This window comes from Miscanthus floridulus, chromosome 18 (assembly GCF_019320115.1).
Source record: "Miscanthus floridulus cultivar M001 chromosome 18, ASM1932011v1, whole genome shotgun sequence".
NCBI lineage: Eukaryota > Viridiplantae > Streptophyta > Magnoliopsida > Poales > Poaceae > Miscanthus > Miscanthus floridulus.
The window spans coordinates 123,059,368-123,080,908 of record NC_089597.1 but is presented as its reverse complement, the minus strand read 5'-3'; the positions used below and the strand labels follow the sequence as shown (position 1 = coordinate 123,080,908).

Sequence of the window (21,541 nt, the reverse complement as noted above, 5' to 3'; positions counted from 1 at the left end):
GCCAAACCCTCAATAGGGTGCCGCACAACCAACACAAGATGAGGATCACACAAGCCATGAGCAATCCACTAGAGTACCTTTTAGCGCTCCACCGGGGAAAGGTCAAAAACCCCTCACAATCACCACGATCGGAGCCGGAGATAATCACCACCCTCCGCTCAACGATCCTCGCTGCTCCAAGCCGTCTAAGTGGCGGCAACCACCAAGAGTAACAAGCGAATCCCGCAGTGAAACACGAACACCAAGTGCCTCTAGATGCAATCACTCAAGCAATGCACTTGGATTCACTCCCAATCTCACTATGATGATGAATAAATGATGGAGATGAGTAGGAGGGCTTTGGCTAAGCTCACAAGGTTGCTATATCAATGAAAATGGCCAAAAGTTATGAGCTACAGCCGATCATGGGGCTTAAATAGAAGCACTTACGAAATAGAGCCGTTGTACCCATTCACTGGGTACTGATCGGGGTGACCGGACGCTCCGGTCCTACTGACCGGACGCTGCTCCTCAGCGTCCGATCGCCCGATGGCAGCCACGTGTCTCCTGCGTTCAACGGTGAACGTTTGATCTCAACGGTCGACATGTTGACCGGACGCTCCGATAGAGCTGACTGGACGCTGGACCCTCAGCGTCCGGTCATTTACAGTAAGGGTCCAAAACGAGTTTTTGCCGATCGAACGCGTCCGGTCATGCAGGACCGGACACAGCCCAGCGTTCGGTGCTTGACCCTAATCACGGTGCCATCCGACAACTTGACCGGACATTGTTCCTCAGCGTCCGGTCGCTTAGCGACCCAGCGTCCGGTTAGTTGACCGATGCCAACATCTCACTGTTACACATGACCGGACGCGCCGGTCCCTCAGAGGTCCAGCGTTCGGTCACTGTATAACCAGCGACACTTACTCGTTTTCACTTCTAACTTCTCCACCCTTGCTCAAATGTGCCAACCACTAAGTGTGTCACCTTGTGCACATGTGTTAGCATATTTTCACAAACATTTTAAAGGGTGTTAGCACTCCACTAGATCCTAAATGCATATTCAATAAGTTAGAGCATCTAGTGGCACTTTGATAACCGCATTTCGATACGAGCTTCACCCCTCTTAATAGTACGGCTATCAAACCTAAATGTGATCACACTCTCTAAGTGTCTTGATCACCAAAACAAAATAGCTCCTATGATTTTATACCTTTGCCTTGAGCTTTTTGTTTTTCTCTTTCTTCTTTCCAAGTCCAAGCACTTGATCATCATCATGGCATCTTCATCATGCTATGATCTTTGTTTGCTTCTCAACTTGGAATGTGCTACCTATCTCATGATCACTTGATAAACTAGGTTAACACTTAGGGTTTCATCAATTCACCAAAACCAAACTAGAGCTTTCAGCGTGTGCTCGTCCTCATCCCGGTTCTCGGGTCCTGCCTGCGCGGAGAGAGAGGGGGTCAGGGGGAAGGAGCGGCGGGCGTGGGGAGGGACGAGAGGCGGACAGGGGTACGGTACGCGTGCGGGGCAAGGTGAGGCGAGCGGGGACGGATGTGCGTGTGCAACAGCGAACGGCGCAGGGCTGGTGACCGAAGCCGAGGTCATGTGATGACCTTTATCTGATGGGCCGTTCTGCTAGGCCGTTTTCGGTGGGAGTGTGCCCCATATTACCATACGATGGAATCATATCCCATCGGACGTACGGATGAGAGTAATTGCCGTCTCTTTAATCCCAGTGTAACTTATTTGTGCCAAGTGCATTCTTTTGTAAACTATGGTACATTTCTTCTAGAGGTTCCAAAATATATAAATCAATTGTGCTATTGCATTTTCGCCGTTTCTTCTTTGTAAACATATAACCTTTTCGATTCGGTCCAATACTAGAAGCTTCTGTTAACGATCAGCATTTGCCTTTTCGACTCTAGCCGCCTAACGATTTTTTTTAGGCATTCCGCAACGGTCAAAATTCAAAACTCAAAGCTAACAAAGGAGCAGGAGTGGGTCAGCGTTACCCCGACGAGAGGACAGGTGACGGCGACGAGCGCCGCCTGCACGAGCCTGCTGGCGCCGGAGCCGACCGGCAAGACGTGCGGGCATGCGGCGGCCACCAGGAGGAGCCCGAGCGCGACGCTGCAGCAGACATGGAGGTGCTCCCGCAGTGCGTCGGCCACGCTGGCCAGCCCGACCGCCCTCGCCGCCCGCATGATCGCTGCGCCCCCGCTGCCTGCTCCGTGCGCGTCGTCGTCGTCGTCGTCGTCGTCCACACCGCCGTGGTGACCGTGGCGGTGTCCATGGCGCTGGCCTTGGTGGTGGTGATTAGGGATGAAAACGGATTAGATACGGGCGGATATCATCGATATTATATTTGTTCTCGTATTTCTATTCGGATTCGAATACGAATAATATCAACTATATCGGATAGGATACTATTAGGTATCAACATCACAAATATGCGAGTTGAGTATTCGGATACGAATACGGTATCGGATGTTGAATATCCATACTCGAATATGAACAGATTTAAACCTCTCTAAATGAATTCGGTCTCGATTACGGTCGAAAAAAATCCATACCATTTTTCATCCGAGTGGTGATGGACGTGGCCTTGGCCGTGGGGGCAGCCGTGCATGCGGGGGGTGATGAGCACGGATCAACGCGCGCGGAGAAGGGTTCGCCTGATGGGCGGCCGTAGCGGAGGTGCATTCGAGAGGCCGAGGAGCCACGCGGACGGCACCGGCGTCCTGGCGCGGGAGGGGGGGCGCTATTAGGAACTGCATTGCTGCCGCGAGGCGGTAGGTCAGGATCGCGCACGTCGGCGATCGAGGTGATGACTTGGGCGGCCACGGGAGAGGACAAGCGCGGGGCTGCCAGGTAGGCGAGAGGGGGTGTCGTCACCGTGTCACGCCGTCGCGGCATCGCGTCGCGTCTGGTTTTGCTACTTGTTTCGTCCGGGTGCCGTTCGTGTCGTCACCGTGTCGCGCGGTTGCGCCATCGTGTCGCATATATAAACGCGGTCATGGCTGCCATGCATGGTGCCTGTCCGTATCAATGGCGTCAGGGTATGTGCCAGTGGCAGTTCTTGTCACCGATTGGGACGAGTTTGGACCATTTTACATGTCTTGCCAAACGCGATTCAAAGTCTCAGCATGTATAAATAAATGATTAAGTCTGTCATAAGTTAAACATCTTCAAATTTGACTAATTGTAAAGAAACACTTATCTGTAGTTCTAGCCCCCAAACAAACATACTAGAAAAAATATATCCAAATGGAAAAAATTTAACGACAATAATTTGGTGTTATGGATGTCACTATGTTTTTCTATGAAATTAGTCAAATTTGTAGAAATTTAATTTAGAATAGATCTAAAAAACTTGCATTTTGAAATGAGGAATTATAAATTTCACATAGTTGTAATGTAGATTATCCTCGCATCATTTTTTTTCTTTTGTAGGGGAAAGAGATTATCGCTAGAGAGAAACTAATTACTAGCCAATTTTTTTAATCATTAACATTGAAAACTTTGTCCTGCCTTCTCAAGAATTGATTGAGATCTTACAAGCCATAATTTGTTTCTTTTATATTCTCCCTAGTTCCTTCCAAACAATTTGTGGGCAGATAAGCACGATTTCAATCAATCGAAGAGGACTAGATAGAATTCTTAAAAATAAAAGGAAAAGAGGCGAAAATAAAAGGAAATGGAAAAATAGAGGAAACCTCTAAAATCAAAAGAAATCCATAGATTCGATTCTAAAAAAATATCATGTTTTAAAAGGCATGCGGATCACAAGCTTTTCAGTGATGAAAACGAACAGCAACGCTTAGTGGTTGTTTTATTTATTTACTAGCAAAATTGTCCGTACGTTGCAATGGGGGGTATGTTTTGCATGGTCGTAGATAATTTATTGCTTAGAGATTTAACTATTCACTACTACGATATACTTAACCGAGGCGGGAAAAGGGATTTCCCGAGGCGGGCAACTTATCCGCCTCGGTCGAAAGGTCACGATACATCAATGATTTACCGAGGCGGTTCAAATGCCCGCCTCGGTTAATAAAATAAAAAACAAAAAAATAAGAAAACCCGTGGACAAGCCCAACGAGCCCATCCATGGGCCGCCGTCGCAGCTGCACGTCGGTAATAGCATCCTCGCCGGACCTCCGGGATCCGGCCGCCCGCCACCCGATCCGGGCTCCGGTCGCCGTGATCCAGCCGCCCGCCGTAGGGATCCAGCCGCCCATCGCCGATCGGGATCTGGTCTCTGACCACCGGATCCGCGAGCAGGGGAGGGGAGGGGAGGAGCGCCACCGGATCTCGCCTCCCACCGCGCCTCCTGCCTAATTTTAATATATATCATAGTTGGACACATGGTACTCATGTTTTTTATTTTATATATATAGCGACCTTTGTGACCATGGCATGCCTACATAGCTAGTGAATAGTGATATTGGCTTGAATCAAATAAACAAATTCTTGTAGACATCTTTAAAACTAATGATTGTGGCTTATGATTAAATAAATTGCCACATTTTTAATTTATGTAAATAACTGCCGATTTATGAAAGTAGGGTAGTAAATTTGAATAGTTTAGCACAAATATATAGTTTTTTTTTTTGCTTCGGCTGATGAAGCAGCTTCACTTAAAAAGCTGAAATTATTTTACATAAGCGTTTGATATAATAGTTCTCCTAGTTGTTAAAACAATAAAATGACTATACTACCCTAATGTTTTATTTTTATTTTTCTTCTATTTTCTCCCTCAATTATTTTACAGTTTTGCTTTTCTCTCTCTTCCTGGTCTCCTTCACCGTACGCATCTTCGTCTTATCCCCTTCACCGCCCGAGAGCGGTAGTTTTCATCTCCCTTCCGTAACCCGCAGCTGTCAAGACTTCCTCCACCGATGGCTGTTCGAGCTTCGCTGGCTCCTCCCTCCTCCCCAACTGCGCCAGGCCACTAGCTCTGCCGGCCCTGCTCCTCAGCTCGCGCTTGCAGCCGGCGAGTCGCGAGCGTGCCAGCCCTGGGATGCCGCCGGCCACAGGGAGTCGGGGACGCCGGCCACGGGGGCGAGCGCGCCGGCGCGGGGACGCCGTCCTATATATTGTGTTGTTTTTTATTCTTTATTTTTATTATTTATCAACCAGTTTCTATTTTTACATTCGCGTTTCGTTGAACTTGAAAATAACGGAATGGAAACACATTTAATTGAACGTGAAAAAATAAAGAAAACTTAAGTGAACCTAACTGGAACCGGAGAAAAAAAAGGAAAGAAATCAGATGTAACTGAATTAAACTGGAACTGGAAAAAAAGAAATTGGAAAAAGACATCAAACACGAACAGAAATCGGAAAATTATGTGGCTGACGAGAGGACTTCAACTCTCCGTTCCTAAAATCCTCTAGTTCGTGACGGTAAGGGCCTCACGGCCAAGAAAGGAAAAAAATCAACGTTTTAAAAAAAAGAAAAAAAAGAAAAAGGCTAAAATTAAAAAAACTAAATCTATTCAACTTGCTCAGGATCATAGAGATATTGTTGGATTAGGATTCGTAACTATATAGTTAGAGCATCTCCAAGAGTTTGTCAAATTTTACTTGGCAAATCTTGTGATTTGCCAACTCCTAAAATTATATGCCAAGTAAAAAAACAATCCATCTCCAAGAGTTTGGCATTTTTGACTTGGTAAAATAAAAAAACCCGTTAACAAAACAAGGAGGCCCGCTAAGTGAACGAAGAGCCCCACTAAGCGAACGAAGAGCCCCGCTAAGAAACGAAGAGCTCCGGATGTCAAGCCGTATACGCGCGCATATTTGCGCGCGCGGAGGGAAGATTTGCCAAGTTGCTATTAATGCTAAGTTGTTTTGCCAAACTGTTGGAGGCTATTTTTTCTTGTTTTGCCAAAATTATATGGATGCCAAGTTAAGATAGCAAATTCTTGGAGATGCTCTTAGCTAAGAACCTATGTCCAATGTGTCATATAAAACATAATGGTTGTTGTGGATAGAAGAATAGATAATTTTTACATTCCGAGTTTGTTAGGGATGATGGAAAAAAATGTTTTGAAATTTTATCAGTTTATTATTAGGTATAGATATAGATATAGATATAAATTTATTTATTTTAAGTTCTCCCGCAGTAAGCTGCTTCAGAAAAGACACCTTCGGCGCAGCAAGCAAAACTAGCTTCGCCGCAGCCGCCGCCTCCGTGCCGGCGCGCGGCTAAACCGCCACTAGCCCCACCCCTCCGCCGCAGAACCCTAAATGCGGCCGCCACCATGCGCTGCCTCCCGCCCCGTCCGCCGCTGCCGCCTCCACGTCCACCCCGGACATCGTCGCGGAGCTCGGCCGCGTCATCTCCACGCGCCGCTGGAACAAGGGCAGAGCCTACAAGCGCCTGGCCCCCTCCGTGACCGCCGCGCACGTGGCCGACCTCTTCCGCGCCCCGGTGGGCCCTCTCGACCCGGCCACCGCTCTCGCCTTCTTCGAATGGGTCGCGCGCCGCCCCGGGTTCCGCCACACCGCCGCCTCCCACGCCGCGCTGCTCCAGCTCCTCGCCCGCCGCCGCGCGCCCGCCAACTATGACAAGCTCGTCGTCTCCATGATCAGCTGCTCCGGCACCGCGGAGGACATGCGCGAGGCCGTCGACGCCATTCAGGCAATCCGTCGAGCGGGTGGCAAGCGCCTCGCGCTGTCCCCAAAGAGCTACAAGTTGGCGCTCAGGTCGCTGTTGCGATTCGACATGACGGAGCATATGGGGAAGCTGTACTCGCACCTCATGCAGGAGGGGTTGCTGCCAGACGCAGTGACTTACAAGCACTATGATCATGGCATACTGCAAGGAGGGCAGTCTCGCCATAGCACACCGGTATTTCCGTCTGTTGAGGGAGTCTGGGATGGAGATGGATACGTACACATGCAATGCATTGTTGCTGGGGTACTGCCGAACAGGTGACTTGAGAAAGGCTTGCTGGCTACTCATGATGATGCCGCTGATGGGTTGCAGGAGGAACGAGTACTCCTACACCATTTTGATTCAGGGGCTCTGCGAAGCACGGTCTGTAAGGGAGGCACTTGTGCTTCTGTTCATGATGCTACAGGATGGGTGCTTCCCGAATCTGCACACATATACACTCCTGATAAGAGGTCTTTGTAAGGAGGGAAGGATTCATGATGCCAGGGGTGTTGCTTGATGAAATGCCGCGGAGAGGGGTGGTTCCAAGTGTTTGGACGTATAATACAATGATTGATGGGTACTTTAAGTCGGGAAGGATGAAGGATGCACTGGGGATTAAGGCACTGATGGAGGGAAATGGGTGTGATCCAGATGACTGGACATACAACAGTTTGATTCATGGCCTATGTGGTGGGAAGCCAGACGAAGCCGAAGAATTGCTAAATGGCGCTATTGCGAGAGGCTTCACACCTACAGTTATCACATTCACTAACATGATTAATGGGTATTGCAAGGCTGAAAGGATTGATGATGCACTCAGGGTAAAGAGTATCATGATGTCAAGCAAGTGCAAACTTGATTTACAGGCATATGGAGTGTTGATCAGTGTCCTCATCAAGAAGCATAGGTTAAAAGAGGCTAAAGATACGTTAAAAGAGATTTTTGCAAATGGTTTAGCTCCTAATGTTGTCATCTACACCTCTGTAATTGATGCCTATTGCAAGGTTGGAAAGGTTGGTGCTGCACTAGAGGTCTTCAAATTGATGGAACATGAAGGTTGCCGTCCAAATGCCTGGACTTACAGTTCTTTGATATATGGGTTAATTCAGGATCAAAAGCTTCATAAGGCAATGGCTTTAATAACTAAAATGCAAGAGGATGGGATAACTCCTGGTGTTATCACATATACTACTCTGATTCAAGGCCAGTGTAAAAAACATGAATTTGATAATGCTTTGAGGTTATTTGAAATGATGGAGCAGAATGGCTTGACACCTGATGAGCAAGCATACAATGTCCTAACTGATGCACTATGCAAGTCTGGAAGAGCTGAAGAAGCTTATTCATTTCTTGTCAGGAAGGGAGTCGTCCTCACAAAGGTAACATATACATCTTTAGTTGATGGTTTTAGCAAGGCAGGCAATACTGACTTTGCTGCTGCCCTTATAAAGAAGATGGTCAATGAGGGTTGTAAGGCAGATTCGTACACATATAGTGTACTGTTGCAGGCTTTATGTAAACAAAAAATGCTGAATGAAGCTTTGTCTATACTGGATCAGATGACCCTAAGGGGAGTCAAGTGTAACATTGTTGCTTATACAATAATTATCAGTGAAATGATCAAAGAAGGGAAGCATGACCATGCTAAGAGTATGTTCAATGAAATGATTTCATCAGGACATAAGCCTAGTGCAACCACATATACTGTATTCATTAACTCGTGCTGCAAGATAGGTCAAATAGAGGAGGCTGAGCATCTAATTGGGGAAATGGAAAGAGACGGTGTCGCACCTGATGTGGTAACCTATAATGTATTCATTAATGGTTGTGGGCATATGGGATATATGGATCGTGCATTTTCTACTCTGAAGCGCATGATAGATGCATCATGTGAGCCAAATTACTGGACTTATTGGCTTTTGCTCAAACATTTTCTAAAAATGAGTTTAGGCAATGCTCATTATGTAGACACATCTGGCATGTGGAACTGGATTGAGCTGGACACAGTTTGGCAGCTTCTTGAAAGGATGGTGAAGCATGGCTTAAATCCTACAGCAGTGACATACAGTTCTATCATTGCAGGATTCTGCAAAGCAACACGTCTAGAAGAAGCATGTATGCTTCTTGATCACATGCGCGGAAAAGATATATCTCCCAATGAAGAGGTATACACAATGCTTATCAAGTGTTGTTGTGATATCAAGCTCTTTGAAAAGGCCACATCATTTGTTACCAACATGATAGAATGTGGGTTTCAGCCTCATCTCGAGTCCTACCGCTATCTTATTACAAGCCTCTGCGATGAGGGGGGCTATGACAAGGCTAAATCGTTGTTCTGTGACTTACTAGAAATGGACTATAATCATAATGAAGTTGCATGGAAAATTTTGAATGACGGCTTGCTGAAAGCTGGCCATGTGGATATTTGTTCACAGTTGCTGTCTGCTATGGAGAATAGACATTGTCGGATTGACTCTGAGACATTCAATGGCGACGAATAACATTCGCGAGGCTTCTGGCAGTGTGGTTAGTGAACTCGGAGAAGCTGCCTGACCGATGGTAAATTTCATTGTCTACTCTTTCCCATGGAGGGCAATTTTCTCTATGAGCCAGGCTCGACACTTTGAAAGCAGCAATTTCATCTGGGTCATCGGATATAATGGTTAGTGTTTCCACAGATCATGTGGAGTATGCTTATCACACCATATTTTATCAAAATGCTTGTTGCCTCAAAACTGGAACTGGCATAGCTCTTTCTTCCTTTTTGTTCATGATGATGATCACATTTTACCTTCTGTTATCAAATGCAGTGCATGAGAGCTACATATGTGCACCACTTGTAGGCCAGAACAGGATGCAGCACGCGCTGCTCGGCCCAGCTCACCTGACCTACTCTGCATCACCGGTCCCGAGGCTGACGCAGCGCGCCAGCACCGCCAGACTGCTGAATTTGAAGGGCTACGGTGAGGCGTTGTTCCTGACAGCATGAGAGGATTGCAGGATGGCACTGCGCCGAATAGGGAGATGATGATCATCTCGATCTGTCGCAGCGCTGCTGGGTTCGCCAAAGACGTGAGGATGCCCAGATCAATTAAACTACCATGACTGAACTACCCATGCTTATACAAACTAATGTTGTTGTGTTTCCTCTCCATCAACAGTCCACGCATTTTAGCGCAGAGGAACCATAGTAAACCTCTTGTTATGCCTCTACATTTTATTACCTTCTGCTGCACAAGCTAGATACTTCTTGCTTTGTTGTAGCCATCTGCAGCGCGAGGGTAGTACTCCCTCTGTTGAAGTGTAGTACTCCCTCTGTTGAAGTATAAGACGTTTTAGCTTTTCTATGTATCTAGACATAATGTATATCTAAATGTGTAGCAAAAGTTCTATAACTAGAAAAGAAAAAACGTCTTGAAATTTGGATGGAGAGTGTAACTGAACTGCCATTTTTAACTTTAACAAAAAGAACGAGTGGGTACTACCTTGTACGCATCACAAACACGAGAATTTTTTTCCTCATGTGCACCTACAAATATAATTGACCCATCCTTACTCAGGAAGATTGTTTCTTTTAATTAAGGGCTACCATTGCTACGGTATACTCATGGTACTCGATAATGCATATGTAAACTCCTGTCAAGCTTCCAATAACGCATATGTAAACTCCTGTCAAGCTTCCAATAACTAGGATGCACGGATGGTACTTCCGCGTTGAAACACCGCCGCGATCATAGGAGGTGAAAATTTGACGCAAAGAACTTCACATCAGTTACCTTTTTGGTAGCAACGCAAAGATTGCATGAAATTCATCTGGGTTATGTGAAAAAAAATATGAAATTCATCTGGGTACATCAAATCACAGCACAAGTCCCTTAAAACCATTGCTCTATGAATGAAACATCGAGCCACATGCCATCTATTGATCTATAGACGCAGTGGATATATCAATAGAACTTTCAGCATTAGCATCGTTTAGTTACAAGAAAGCTATAAAGCTTATAAAGCCGTCTAAGGAATCAGCCAATGCGAGACTTGAGTGGTTCGTGGGGGCGCAAGTTGTTCTCCGGCTAAACCTTAACGTCTCTGCGCACATTCCACGTCATTGCTTCTTTGTTTCTAGCAAAATAAAATGGCTAGAACTTGAACTGCGAGCTAGAATTGCAGTGTCCCACCGTAATGCTGGCTGACGGAATCCTGCAAAATGATTGCACAGTTAGATGCCATAATAAAGTCTTATGTATTCCATCAATCAAATAATACCATAATGAAAATAATAAGTCTTGCGTACGTAGATCACTGTTTGCTTCTATCAGAGGAGAAGAAACACATGAATTCGATAATCAAGTAATCAGATGAGACAAGGCTGAAGGGCCCCAGCCTGTCCAAGTTGATCAACCGATGACAAGGCAGAGAACAGAAGTCGATAGGAACTCCAGAATGCATGGAACGACTGGAATTAGAGATATAAACATGAAATCGGCTCTCAACTATGACATCAGCATGTATTGGGAGGGGTAGAGGTGGAAAATAGTTAAATTTCCACTCCTATCAACATGTATTGAGAGGGATGGGTTTATCCAAACAGGCCTTGAAGTTGGTGAAACGACATAGCAGGATGCAAAGGTATGCAACAAGTTATATCATACAGGTACATCAAAGAATAACTAGATGTGTAGAATTTTACCTGTAGGAAAGGAAGGATGCTATCATGTAGTTCCAGAAAAAACTCTGATGCTGACGAGAATCTGGAAACGATAGACCAATAAATTTTCATCGTGACTCAAACATATTTACTGGTTTGGTTAATGCAACTATTGAGATTTTGGTTTGCAAGAAATAGATTTCTATCTAATGATTCTAACCTTTTCAGAAGGCAAAAACATTTGTAGAGCTCTTCAATATCATCTTCAACTTTCAGTTGTATGTAGTGTCTAAGAAGCTCGGAGAGACATGAATGAGTTTCGTTCCATTCTTCACTACCTGAGTTAGGACACAAAGGTAGGAACGAAGCTACAGGCTCTAGAACAGAAGACAATGGTCGTTGACAGCTGGAATCTGTGTGTTGCTCTGCAATTACATTCAAAACCAGGCAACTGCTAACTCTAAACTGTTCAATCCATTTTTGAGAACTTCCTGGTGGGACAAAAGTCCTTGGGTTTTGTGGATCATCAGCTCCACCATCATTAGGAGATCTATTTTCAGCTCTAACAACATTAGGTGATTTACTTTCAGATACATTGGAAGTGCTGCATGCAGGATCTCCTGATCTATGTAATGGAAGTGCACTAAACAAATCAGCCTTCACATCCTCAGGTAATTCCAGCAGAACTGTTAGATCTGCCTGGCTTAGCGAATCAGGCATCAAATCAAGCTGTGTAACACTTTTTGTTGTTTTCTCAACTAATGCACTAGCTCTTGAGCATGAAGCATTATTGGCTGCTTTAGCTTCTGATAGCTGTTCGTCAGATTTTCCCTACGGGTGTAACGGTAAAATTAGAATAGTGTGAAACAGGTTTGAAATATGAAGATGAAAAGGTAACGTAACTAAATCGTGTGCTTGCACTTTGTTTAAAAACTTCCAGCACCACTTTGTTTCCAGTGACAAAGCTCACCTTAGTATGTTCCTCCTCAGAATGCATTGAGTCTTTCTGGTCTCTGTATCCTTGAAGCTTTGCATCGCCACGTACAGAATTACAAGTAACTGCTGGCAAAGCAAGAGATTTTGAACTATTTTCCTTGCCCTTATCTCTATTGAGGGTGTCCACAAGACCTTGTAATTCTCCCTTGTACATTTCATTCATTTCAGACATTATCTCTGGGGGAAGGTTCTTCAGGACCTCCAAATCAAGTTGGGATAATGGAGGCAGCTCGACATTGTGAACTACAGTAGACCTATCACTTCTAAGGTTCACTTCTGCTGTATGTGATGGTCCAGATCTTCTCGAATCCTGCAGTCCGCTAGTCCCTACAGAAGCTCCAAGCAGTCAATTCCCATTGAACAGAACACACACATGATAGCAGCAGTTGCCCAGTACCTGCAACATCAACATTCCCCAGCATCTCACTCTGGTGTTTCTTGAGCTTGGCAGCTGGTGAAGCAAGCCATGATTCAAGCATATTTCCTTGCGGTGCTTCATTGGAAAATAAGAACCATTAGGATCAAGGAGCTAAGTGCATACAAAATATGTCAAGTGCCAGAAACAGAAGCAGAGGCAGCTATGAAGATTTTTTTTAAGGGGAGAGGCGAGAGGGGGATATCTAATGCTATATTTTACCTTACTTTGGGACGGGTAGTGCTTGCTTGTTGTCAAGATACTTTCTTGTTAAATGTATTATTTTAGCATGGAAGCACTTGAGAACCGAAGGGCCAATATGTAAATTATAAGAACTGTTGACTTGTTGCATCAATATACAGCATGTGTCTTTTGATATTATTTTATTTTAGGCAATATTAAACTAATGTTTCCTTTATAAGAAAAGAGAAATGCCACAAAGCGCTATGTTTCCTTTATAACATGTGGCATACTGACATGTGATGGGGTCATGGGGATATTGCAGTGGTTCTCTAGCATATACATATCTCGGTTTCATCAAATGTTCAGGAATCAAATGCTAAGTTGAGTCAGCATTCAAGACGCTGCTCTTTCTCTAAAATGTAACAGTTCCTTCAGCTAGCATCGGTCTTAACAGTATAACTGGAAAGCATCTACAAACAATAGACAGTAGTGCACCTTAGACTTAGCTTTCAGATTAATCTGTTGTTACTGTTAAGTTTTAAGACATACTTTGCTCTGAGATGCCTATAATCAGATGAAAATGCACAAAGATCACACCTTTTATCATTTTATAGAACAATGCTTCTTGTTTATCACATCCACTACTGAAATCCGAAAAGTATTTTTACACCAAACCAAATGGGGATAAAAATATAAGGAAATAGAAAGAATCCAAATAGCTAAAGATACCTCCCCGACCCAAATCTGCGTGCTCAAGCTTGGACAGTGACAGTCCAATTCCACGAACTTCCTTCACATCTGGAATGTGATATTGCACAAGTTAGTCATCAACACAGTAATGATGGAATTTTCATTAAAGGTCTGCACATAAGGTGCATATAAGATATGGAAAAAAATATTGATTTTACCAAGACGAAGAGCTGAAAATAATTGCTTTGCGATTCTCTGAAGAGTGACAAAACTGTCAGTTGCGCCTGCAATCTTTGAGACAGTACAGAGTAGTAAAGATTAGAAATCAAAAGAATGCACAATGCACCTGGTAACATATCACATTTTTGCATTATGGAAATTTAGAAGCAAATAATGCATATAAGAATGTGCACTTCATAACTTCCCAATATAGGATAAACACTTAGCCTATGCATCATCACAATTACATACAATAATAACTAGACACAACACACACACACACAAAAAAAAGGTTAAGGATATGGTACTACTGTGTTCCCAGTAAAAAAAATTAAGAATGTGTATTCATATGCACCAGTGAACCCCAGTACCGTCATAGAACGACTCGTGGTTTCACAGTCACCACATCCCATATACTTTATTGGTTCCCCAGCACCTTCCCTTCTTGTTTTCACCTTCAAGGCAAACATTCAGTTGATACCTTAACTATTTATTGTACAGATGAGTGAAAGAAAAGTGTGTACAGTCAATAGAAACAACCTTAAGAGTAATAGTACGTCCCTGAACTCCACACCCCTGCAAGCGTAGAGAAACCTCCTTGCAGAGGTTGTTAAGAAAATGCTCAGCCTGCAACCAACATAAAAGTGATCAAATCAAACATGAAAGGGCATAGTGCTGCAATAATATAGAACAGAGAAACAGAAAGGACCCACATCTTTGTTGTCATTAAATCTGACTCCCCAGTTGATTTCAGCACCCACAGATTTTGTTTCCTGCATTGTGTGCAGAGGACAATACTTTAGTAGAGCAACTAATTATAATATCACTAAACTTACTATCACCATATTTCCTTCCAAAGGGTTGGGCAAGATGTTAGAACAAAAAGCAAAATATTACAACAAACAAATACCCTTCACACTGATGCTGGAGTCCCACATACACAGAAGCATACTCTCCGTCAATTTAAAATTTAACACCAATCATAAGACGAAAAGGAGAATATAGTTCTTTCAAGATATGCTCAACTAATGAGCCAACAATACACAAAAGATGGAATGCTTAATTCTGCAACCCGAACACAGAATTAACATGGAACTACAAGCTCCCAAATTATTATTCATTAACAAAAGAGCAAATAGACTCACAAGCCCAACCTGCAGTTCCCAACGAACCGCAGGTGTTCCGTTAATACCATCATCACTCTATTTTAGTACCTTCATCCTGCATACAGGATGTAGTCTACATATGTGCACAACCAACCATGCTGAACCAACGATTGGTCCTGGTGCTCTCCTCCTACCTAACAGAGAAGCCAGGTGTTCAAATCCTCAGTCCCGCACTTTTTCCTCGGCAATTAACAAAACTTTCCCACCTGGCCGCACTTTGTATGTGTATCCGTCAAGGCAACACAAATGCTTTACTAAAACTGGACGGTTCAAATTGTTATTTCTGAATCTATTTCTTAGATGTTCTTGGGAGCATGAGCAGATCAGCAGAGCAGCCTGCTCCAGGTATTTACATCCCATACACCAGTTGAGCACAGTTTTCAGTAAAATAAAACAGGCACAGGCACTCACAACTGAAGCAATGCCTGAGATAGTGAGATGCTCTTTTTTCTACCTGAACAGATCCCACAACTGAATGATCAATTCCTCTACAATAATTCCATAAAAGATCACCAGTCTTTTTTCCGAAGTCCTTGTAGAGGGCATCCTAAAAAAGAAGCACTGGCATGTAATAACCATATTTGGAGGGAGGTAGTTGAGAAACCACATCAATATTCATCTAGACAAGAAATTATATATAATCCTAAAGAATGTGGTTGGCATTATGTGACCATCACACAGTAGACGACCTAGACAATGTGCTTATGACTTGTAAACGGAACAATTTTATTCTGCATTAGTAAATGGCATTTAAAGTCGAGACTGGAACACAGTAATACTTGTAAAATGAAGGACTGGAAAAAAATTCTTTCCATGAGGAAAGGGGACTGCTTTATGTTACACTACACAAATAGCGCCACGAACCTTTGGAACATTGCGAAGTTGGCCACAATATTCAATTTCTTTGCTTTTCAGTTTAAATGAAACCGTATGACCAATGCCGGGAAGTGCTTTGATAGAGAGACTACTCAGATAATCATCAGCCTGTAAGAGATACATGTTGCAGTCAGTAAATCGCATGCCCCTAACTCCTTATGAAGATTATGATATCAACTTATTAAGACAAGCTACAGCATGTAGTACAAAGTACATCCTTTTAGAGGGAGTGGCACCACTAGTGATTTTCTTTAATCAGATAGGACTTCAAGGAAAGACAAACAAAATTAATAACTGAATTTAATACCCAACAAGCTCATTGGAATGAGTAGAACTATTGAACCAACTCCCAGAAATAAAATAACTAATTCAACAGTCAATATTTTCATAGAGATATTAAAAAATATAGACATGATATCCAAACCTCCAAGCTTATTTTTCAGGACTGTTGGGAACAGAAGAATGTTGCAGGCAGTGTATTCTTTTCACATGCGTCAGTTCCCTTTTTACACATGGGGGGGCCTTAAGTAAGACTCAGCTGAATAACCACTTAAGACCTTCTAGGCTCTAGGGTAGTTAAGCAGATTTAATATACCTAGGAAACTATTCCAGGTAAGATCTTACATATATCCTTGTTGCCTATATTAGGAGCTAGCCTACCCCAACTTGTTTGGGACTTAAAGGTTTTGTTGTTGTTGTTGTTGTTGCCTATATTAGGAGCTAACAGGACGATGATACCGTAAGATTCATTGTGTCCTAAGCTTGTTTAACTGTTTAAGCAATGCATTCATTAGCTGTGATTCCCTGTTTAGATCGAAGGAACTTCAAAGGAACGAAAAAAGAGGCCAAATATTTGGTGCAAAGTGCAAACCACCCCTCTGCTGCAGTTGTTAAAAAACCCTTGAAACACATACCTAGAAGTTTTCAAAAAAATTGAAATGGTGCACATCCATAGTGCATCTATAGATGTACATTGTCGCAAAAGTTCAAATGTAAAATCATTTTCTAAAAAATCATATGAAAATAACAAATTTCAGGTGTATATGTACTGGAAGAAAATTTTGTCTTCTAGTGCACATGCACATGAATTTTGTTATTTTCTTGTGAATTTTTGTAGATTGGGTTTGAATCTTAACTTTTATGACAATGTATATCTACAGATGCACTGTAGGATGTGCATCATTTCAAAAACAAAAAAAAAGAACTTCTAGGTATGTGTTTTCATGGTGACGTGGATTGAGCTGAATATTTTCCTCGCAAAAATCCTATGGAAATCCTACATAAAATGAATATTCCGGTCCTCGTTCAAAATCACCTAGAGCATGGAGTTGTTTGTATAAATGTATAGAGATTACAATAGGCACAGACATGCAGTTAGGAGCATGTCCATTAGCAACAGCATACATATACCTTTTCGGATGGAATATAGCATTGTCCATTAGGCTTTGCAGATCTGGTAGCTAACCGAGCTAGGAGCATGTTTTCAGCAATACCTGCACTAGCAGTACACTTTGTTGCATGAAAAATCTCACTTCTTATTCTCTGTGTTACTTCCTCAGGATTGTCATGTAAGCATTCAGTCATATCCAGAAAAGCTTCATCACAACTCAAAGCCTGAATTGTGGATAACATTGTCAGAACTGTAGATGTAGATCTCTAATAATCAAACTATGGGGATGTAACACCAATGAAGATATGCTGTGTGTAGCATGGATAATCCTGGAGTGTACCTGAACCTTACTGCAATGTTTGTGCAAAATACCATAGAACTGATCAGCAACCTACAAGAATTCCAGTCACTCAGATTCTCAAATTCAACAAAAGTAGAAGAGGAGTTAGCCATCAAATGGACTATCTAAAATTCTTAAAAAATATACCTCCTCATAAGCATCAAAGTTATAAGGAACGATCATTAGGTGAGGGCACCGAGCTTTAGCATCTCTAACAAACATGCCAGCCTTTATCCCTGGAATGCACCAATGAGGATGCAACCTATGTTCAAATGTGTTCACATAACTAAATTATACATCTTAATTAATGGAAAATAAAATAGCAGCACCATAATTTCGAGCTGGATAGTTTGCAGACGATATTTCTGCTGTTCCTTTAGGATTGTCCGAATGGCAAACTGCTACTGGTTTATCATGCAGCTCTGGCATATTTCTGATGACGACAGACACAAAAAAGCAATCCTGGTGGAAACATTATGTCAACTAATCAAGATAATTAAGTAATAAGTAATAACACAAGCAACTCAAGCGTATTCCTGAAGACAAGCATTACCAAACTACATCTTGGAATTGCAGAGTATGACAGAAGGGAAAATAAAAAAATGGCTTCCAATTAGTGATAAATTCAACTAATAACTCAAAATTCGAAACTACAATTTGGACTGAACCTTTCAAGCATAAACCTCATTTCATGTACACCTGCTTGCCTCTCTTTTTCACATAGAATCTGGCAACACATATCTTAGTTTATTGTTGAATGGATCAACAGTAGGTACTTGCATTCACAATTAGCATTTTGTACAGTCATATTCCTCAGAAGGTCCTTTGCTCTGTACAACTACATTATCAATCCATCATGCTTACTGGACTCAATACTATATTTGAAATCCTGATCCATACTGCAAACTGACCTGACTTCCAATTTTTTATGGCTGCTTAGCTTTCTGTGACTAAACAGGAACTGACAGCAAAAGTAATATGACCAAGGGCAAAGAAGAAACTGCATATCACACTCATAGCTACAAAATTAAGATTTCTTTGATAAGAATTCAACGTTCAAGATGCAATTCTACATATCTATAGCTCACCATAGCAATACAAGATTACCATATCAATATGAATGATTGTTTTCTTCTTCCCTGAATGATCAGCACTCGATTTAATGCCTTTAGCTTCTAGCAAATTTGAGAAGCGCTTTCGATACCGATTTCTCCATGTCCCAATGAAGTGCAGTCGAGAGTACTACAACACCAAACAAGAACATCAAATCAAACTACCAGTATGACCAAACAAGAGTAGAAGCAGCAAAGCTTAGTAACAGAAGCTTTCAAAACATAAAATTGCAATTGTATTGACAATAGAGCACCAAATGTGACTGACAAATCAGATATTGTTATTTGTTCCAACTACATACCTTGAAATAGTTCTCAACAAAATTCGGATCTGTTAGGGTTGAATGTGGTCGGCCAGAAGGTTTAGCTGCACTTTTCTCCAATGGCAAGGACAAATGACTGCCTGTAGAGCTTGTACTGCATAAATTTGAACACCTTGACTTTGCATCAGGGGATTGAGGCACACCAAGGTTATCATCTGTGTCATTACGGCTCTCTGAACAGGCAGTTTCACAATCATACTCACCCTCATCAACTGTGAAATCTCCGCTCTCTCTTTCTTCAAATGCTGATGCCTTCTGTTCATCCGAGGATAACAAGTCTTTTGATAACTCCAAATTATCCATTGAAGCTTCACTTTCACAATCCCCACTTTGATAATGTGATCCCTCCTGAGCAGACGAAGATTGAAACTCAGTATCCTTATTTTGGTTGTTTTGTTCTCCCTTGCGACGCATTCCATTTTGTTTCTCAGAAAAGAAAGCAGAAAGCTTCATCTGCTTTCGGCTTGAAGAACTATTCTGATTTATTTGATAAGGAGCACCTTAGTCAAAAAATAACAAAAACAGATGCATAAGAATACATGAAGCCATGAGTGCATAGAAGTTATGTGCTGTGTGCACTTATTTTTAAGAGACTAATCTTGATATTCCTATCATAAATGAGGACATATGTTCACAAAACTAGCAAAATAGTGTAGGATCATGATTTCACATAGAAGTTTACAAGTAGGCCTTCGTAATAAAGCATAGATATAAAGGATGGACAGAAGTGTGGGGAGATCTATCTTAATCTAAGAAACAAATTATTAACAATGCTATGCTCATGGTTAACTGATGCTAACTGATGCTAACAGTCAATTATTAGGTTTACAATAGTCATGTATGCTGTCAACCAACAAGCGGATCAAAAAATACAAGAGAATTAGCAATAGAGTGAAGAAACCGAAGGATTAAGTATTACTGATTAACTGAAACTGAATGCAATTGTTGTTAAATAATCGACTAAACAATTCTTGGTAAACTACCCTAGCTAAATACCAGCAGGTTGCCAGTAGCAAGTTACATGAATAAGTCAATGAGTGAGATTTATAACTATTGTATAGTACCATGAATCCATGATCCTCATTGCAAAAACAAAGCAAAAATTAGGACCAGACAAAAAATGAAAAGAATATGTTGCATAATTACTTCTGCCTAGCTAGTTCATAAACAATTTTCTAAATGTACTGTTAGTTGATAAACATTTGTGCGGACCATCCATTTCGGACCAGATACTTTTCACACCCATTCCATTTCTAGCAGATTAAGTTAAGCAGAAGAAAGGCAGAGGAAGACCGAAGTTGACTTGGGTAGAGGCAATAAAAGAAGACTTGAAAGGATGGAATATACCCAAAGACTTAGCCTTAGATAGGGGTGCTTGGAAAACAGCTTTTCACGTGCCTGAACCTTGATTGCTTCTACTGGGTTTCAACTCTAGCCTACCCCAACTTGTTTGGGACTTAAAGGCTTTGTTGTTGTTGTTGCTATGCTCATGGTTAGAATAAAACCTCTACCTCAGTTTCAGGAGAAGTTTACAATCAGTGCACAATGTCAGCTCAATCAATCTTGTTACCAACCAGTGTATTACCAGCAACATGTACACTCTAGCTACAACACTAGTCTAACAAAAGTTGCAGTAAGGAAGCAGATCATTTATCACTACACTGACTACAGTAAGGACAAGAGAAAATACAGTTGAGGAGCCGGTTCTCTGCCAGGGAATCCACCACCCATGCTGGCTTCACAACAGGAAGTCCCTTGCTGAATGCTCTGGATCAAACAGCAGCATGATCACCATACTCAAACCAGAAAGCGTAATAATGGCACCCCAGAGGCCCTCTTCCCTTACGTACCTCAGATTCTTCATTTTGCTATCAGGCAGGTTGCTGCAAACAATGTGTGTCACCGTGTGCCTGGAGAAGTAGTTGACAAACCGGCCTCCATTGTTCAGCATAATCTCTTTCAGTTCCTACCGAACCCCAAGCACAAAACAAACCCCCGGGGAAAAAAAAGTCAAATCGACATGATCGATACCGTTGCGTCTACAGTAACTAACTTGTGGTGTATGAGAACCCTTGAGATGAGCATGAGGTGGTGGCGCGCGGCAGTCACCTGGCTAGAAGGGACCGTGAAGCCGTCGACGAAGATGGAGACGCCATCGAATAGACCGCCGGCGGCCGCGCCGGAGGTGGAGGCGTCGGCGTCGAACTGCGCGGCGAGCTTGCTGTTCTTCGCGGCCATGTAGGTGCCGAAGTCTGCGAACGGGGAGGAGGCGAAAGCGCGGCGAAGGTTTTTGGCGGGGTCGGGGTCGGATGGGGACCCGCTGCTGGCCTCATCCCTCGCCCGCTTCTGGCCTGGCGACGAGGCGACCGCGGCCGAAGATGAGGAGGCGCGGCGGCCCGAGGAGGTGGAGTTCATGGCGGCCGGTACCGGCGCGGAGAGGCGGTGGCCGGTGGCCGGTGGGAGGCTGGGGCGGAGGAGGCGGCGAGTCGGGAGCACGCTCGAGAGGAATGGTCTTTTTTCGGTCTTTTTTTTTT

The 21,541-nt window shown here is 43.0% G+C and overlaps 1 protein-coding gene and 1 pseudogene across 1 annotated transcript; one reads left to right on the top strand and one right to left on the bottom strand.

The window, feature by feature from the left end:
• The first annotated feature begins 6,240 nt into the window (after positions 1 to 6,240).
• LOC136522680 (pentatricopeptide repeat-containing protein At5g65560-like) lies at positions 6,241 to 9,947 on the top strand (annotated as a pseudogene).
• A 514-nt stretch (positions 9,948 to 10,461) lies between these two features.
• Positions 10,462 to 21,541, bottom strand: LOC136520314 (DNA repair protein REV1). The gene is made up of 21 exons (XM_066513778.1): positions 21,117 to 21,541; positions 20,858 to 20,973; positions 20,698 to 20,774; positions 18,987 to 19,507; positions 18,680 to 18,814; positions 17,902 to 18,034; positions 17,720 to 17,808; positions 17,573 to 17,623; positions 17,253 to 17,456; positions 15,831 to 15,950; positions 15,421 to 15,513; positions 14,514 to 14,573; positions 14,341 to 14,427; positions 14,172 to 14,255; positions 13,800 to 13,872; positions 13,621 to 13,689; positions 12,691 to 12,786; positions 12,268 to 12,620; positions 11,518 to 12,128; positions 11,340 to 11,400; positions 10,462 to 10,849 (listed from the first exon to the last, which is right to left on the bottom strand). The coding sequence occupies exons 1-21, from the start codon at positions 21,420 to 21,422 to the stop codon at positions 10,808 to 10,810; spliced, it is 3,381 nt and encodes a 1,126-aa protein (XP_066369875.1). The 5' UTR covers positions 21,423 to 21,541; the 3' UTR covers positions 10,462 to 10,807.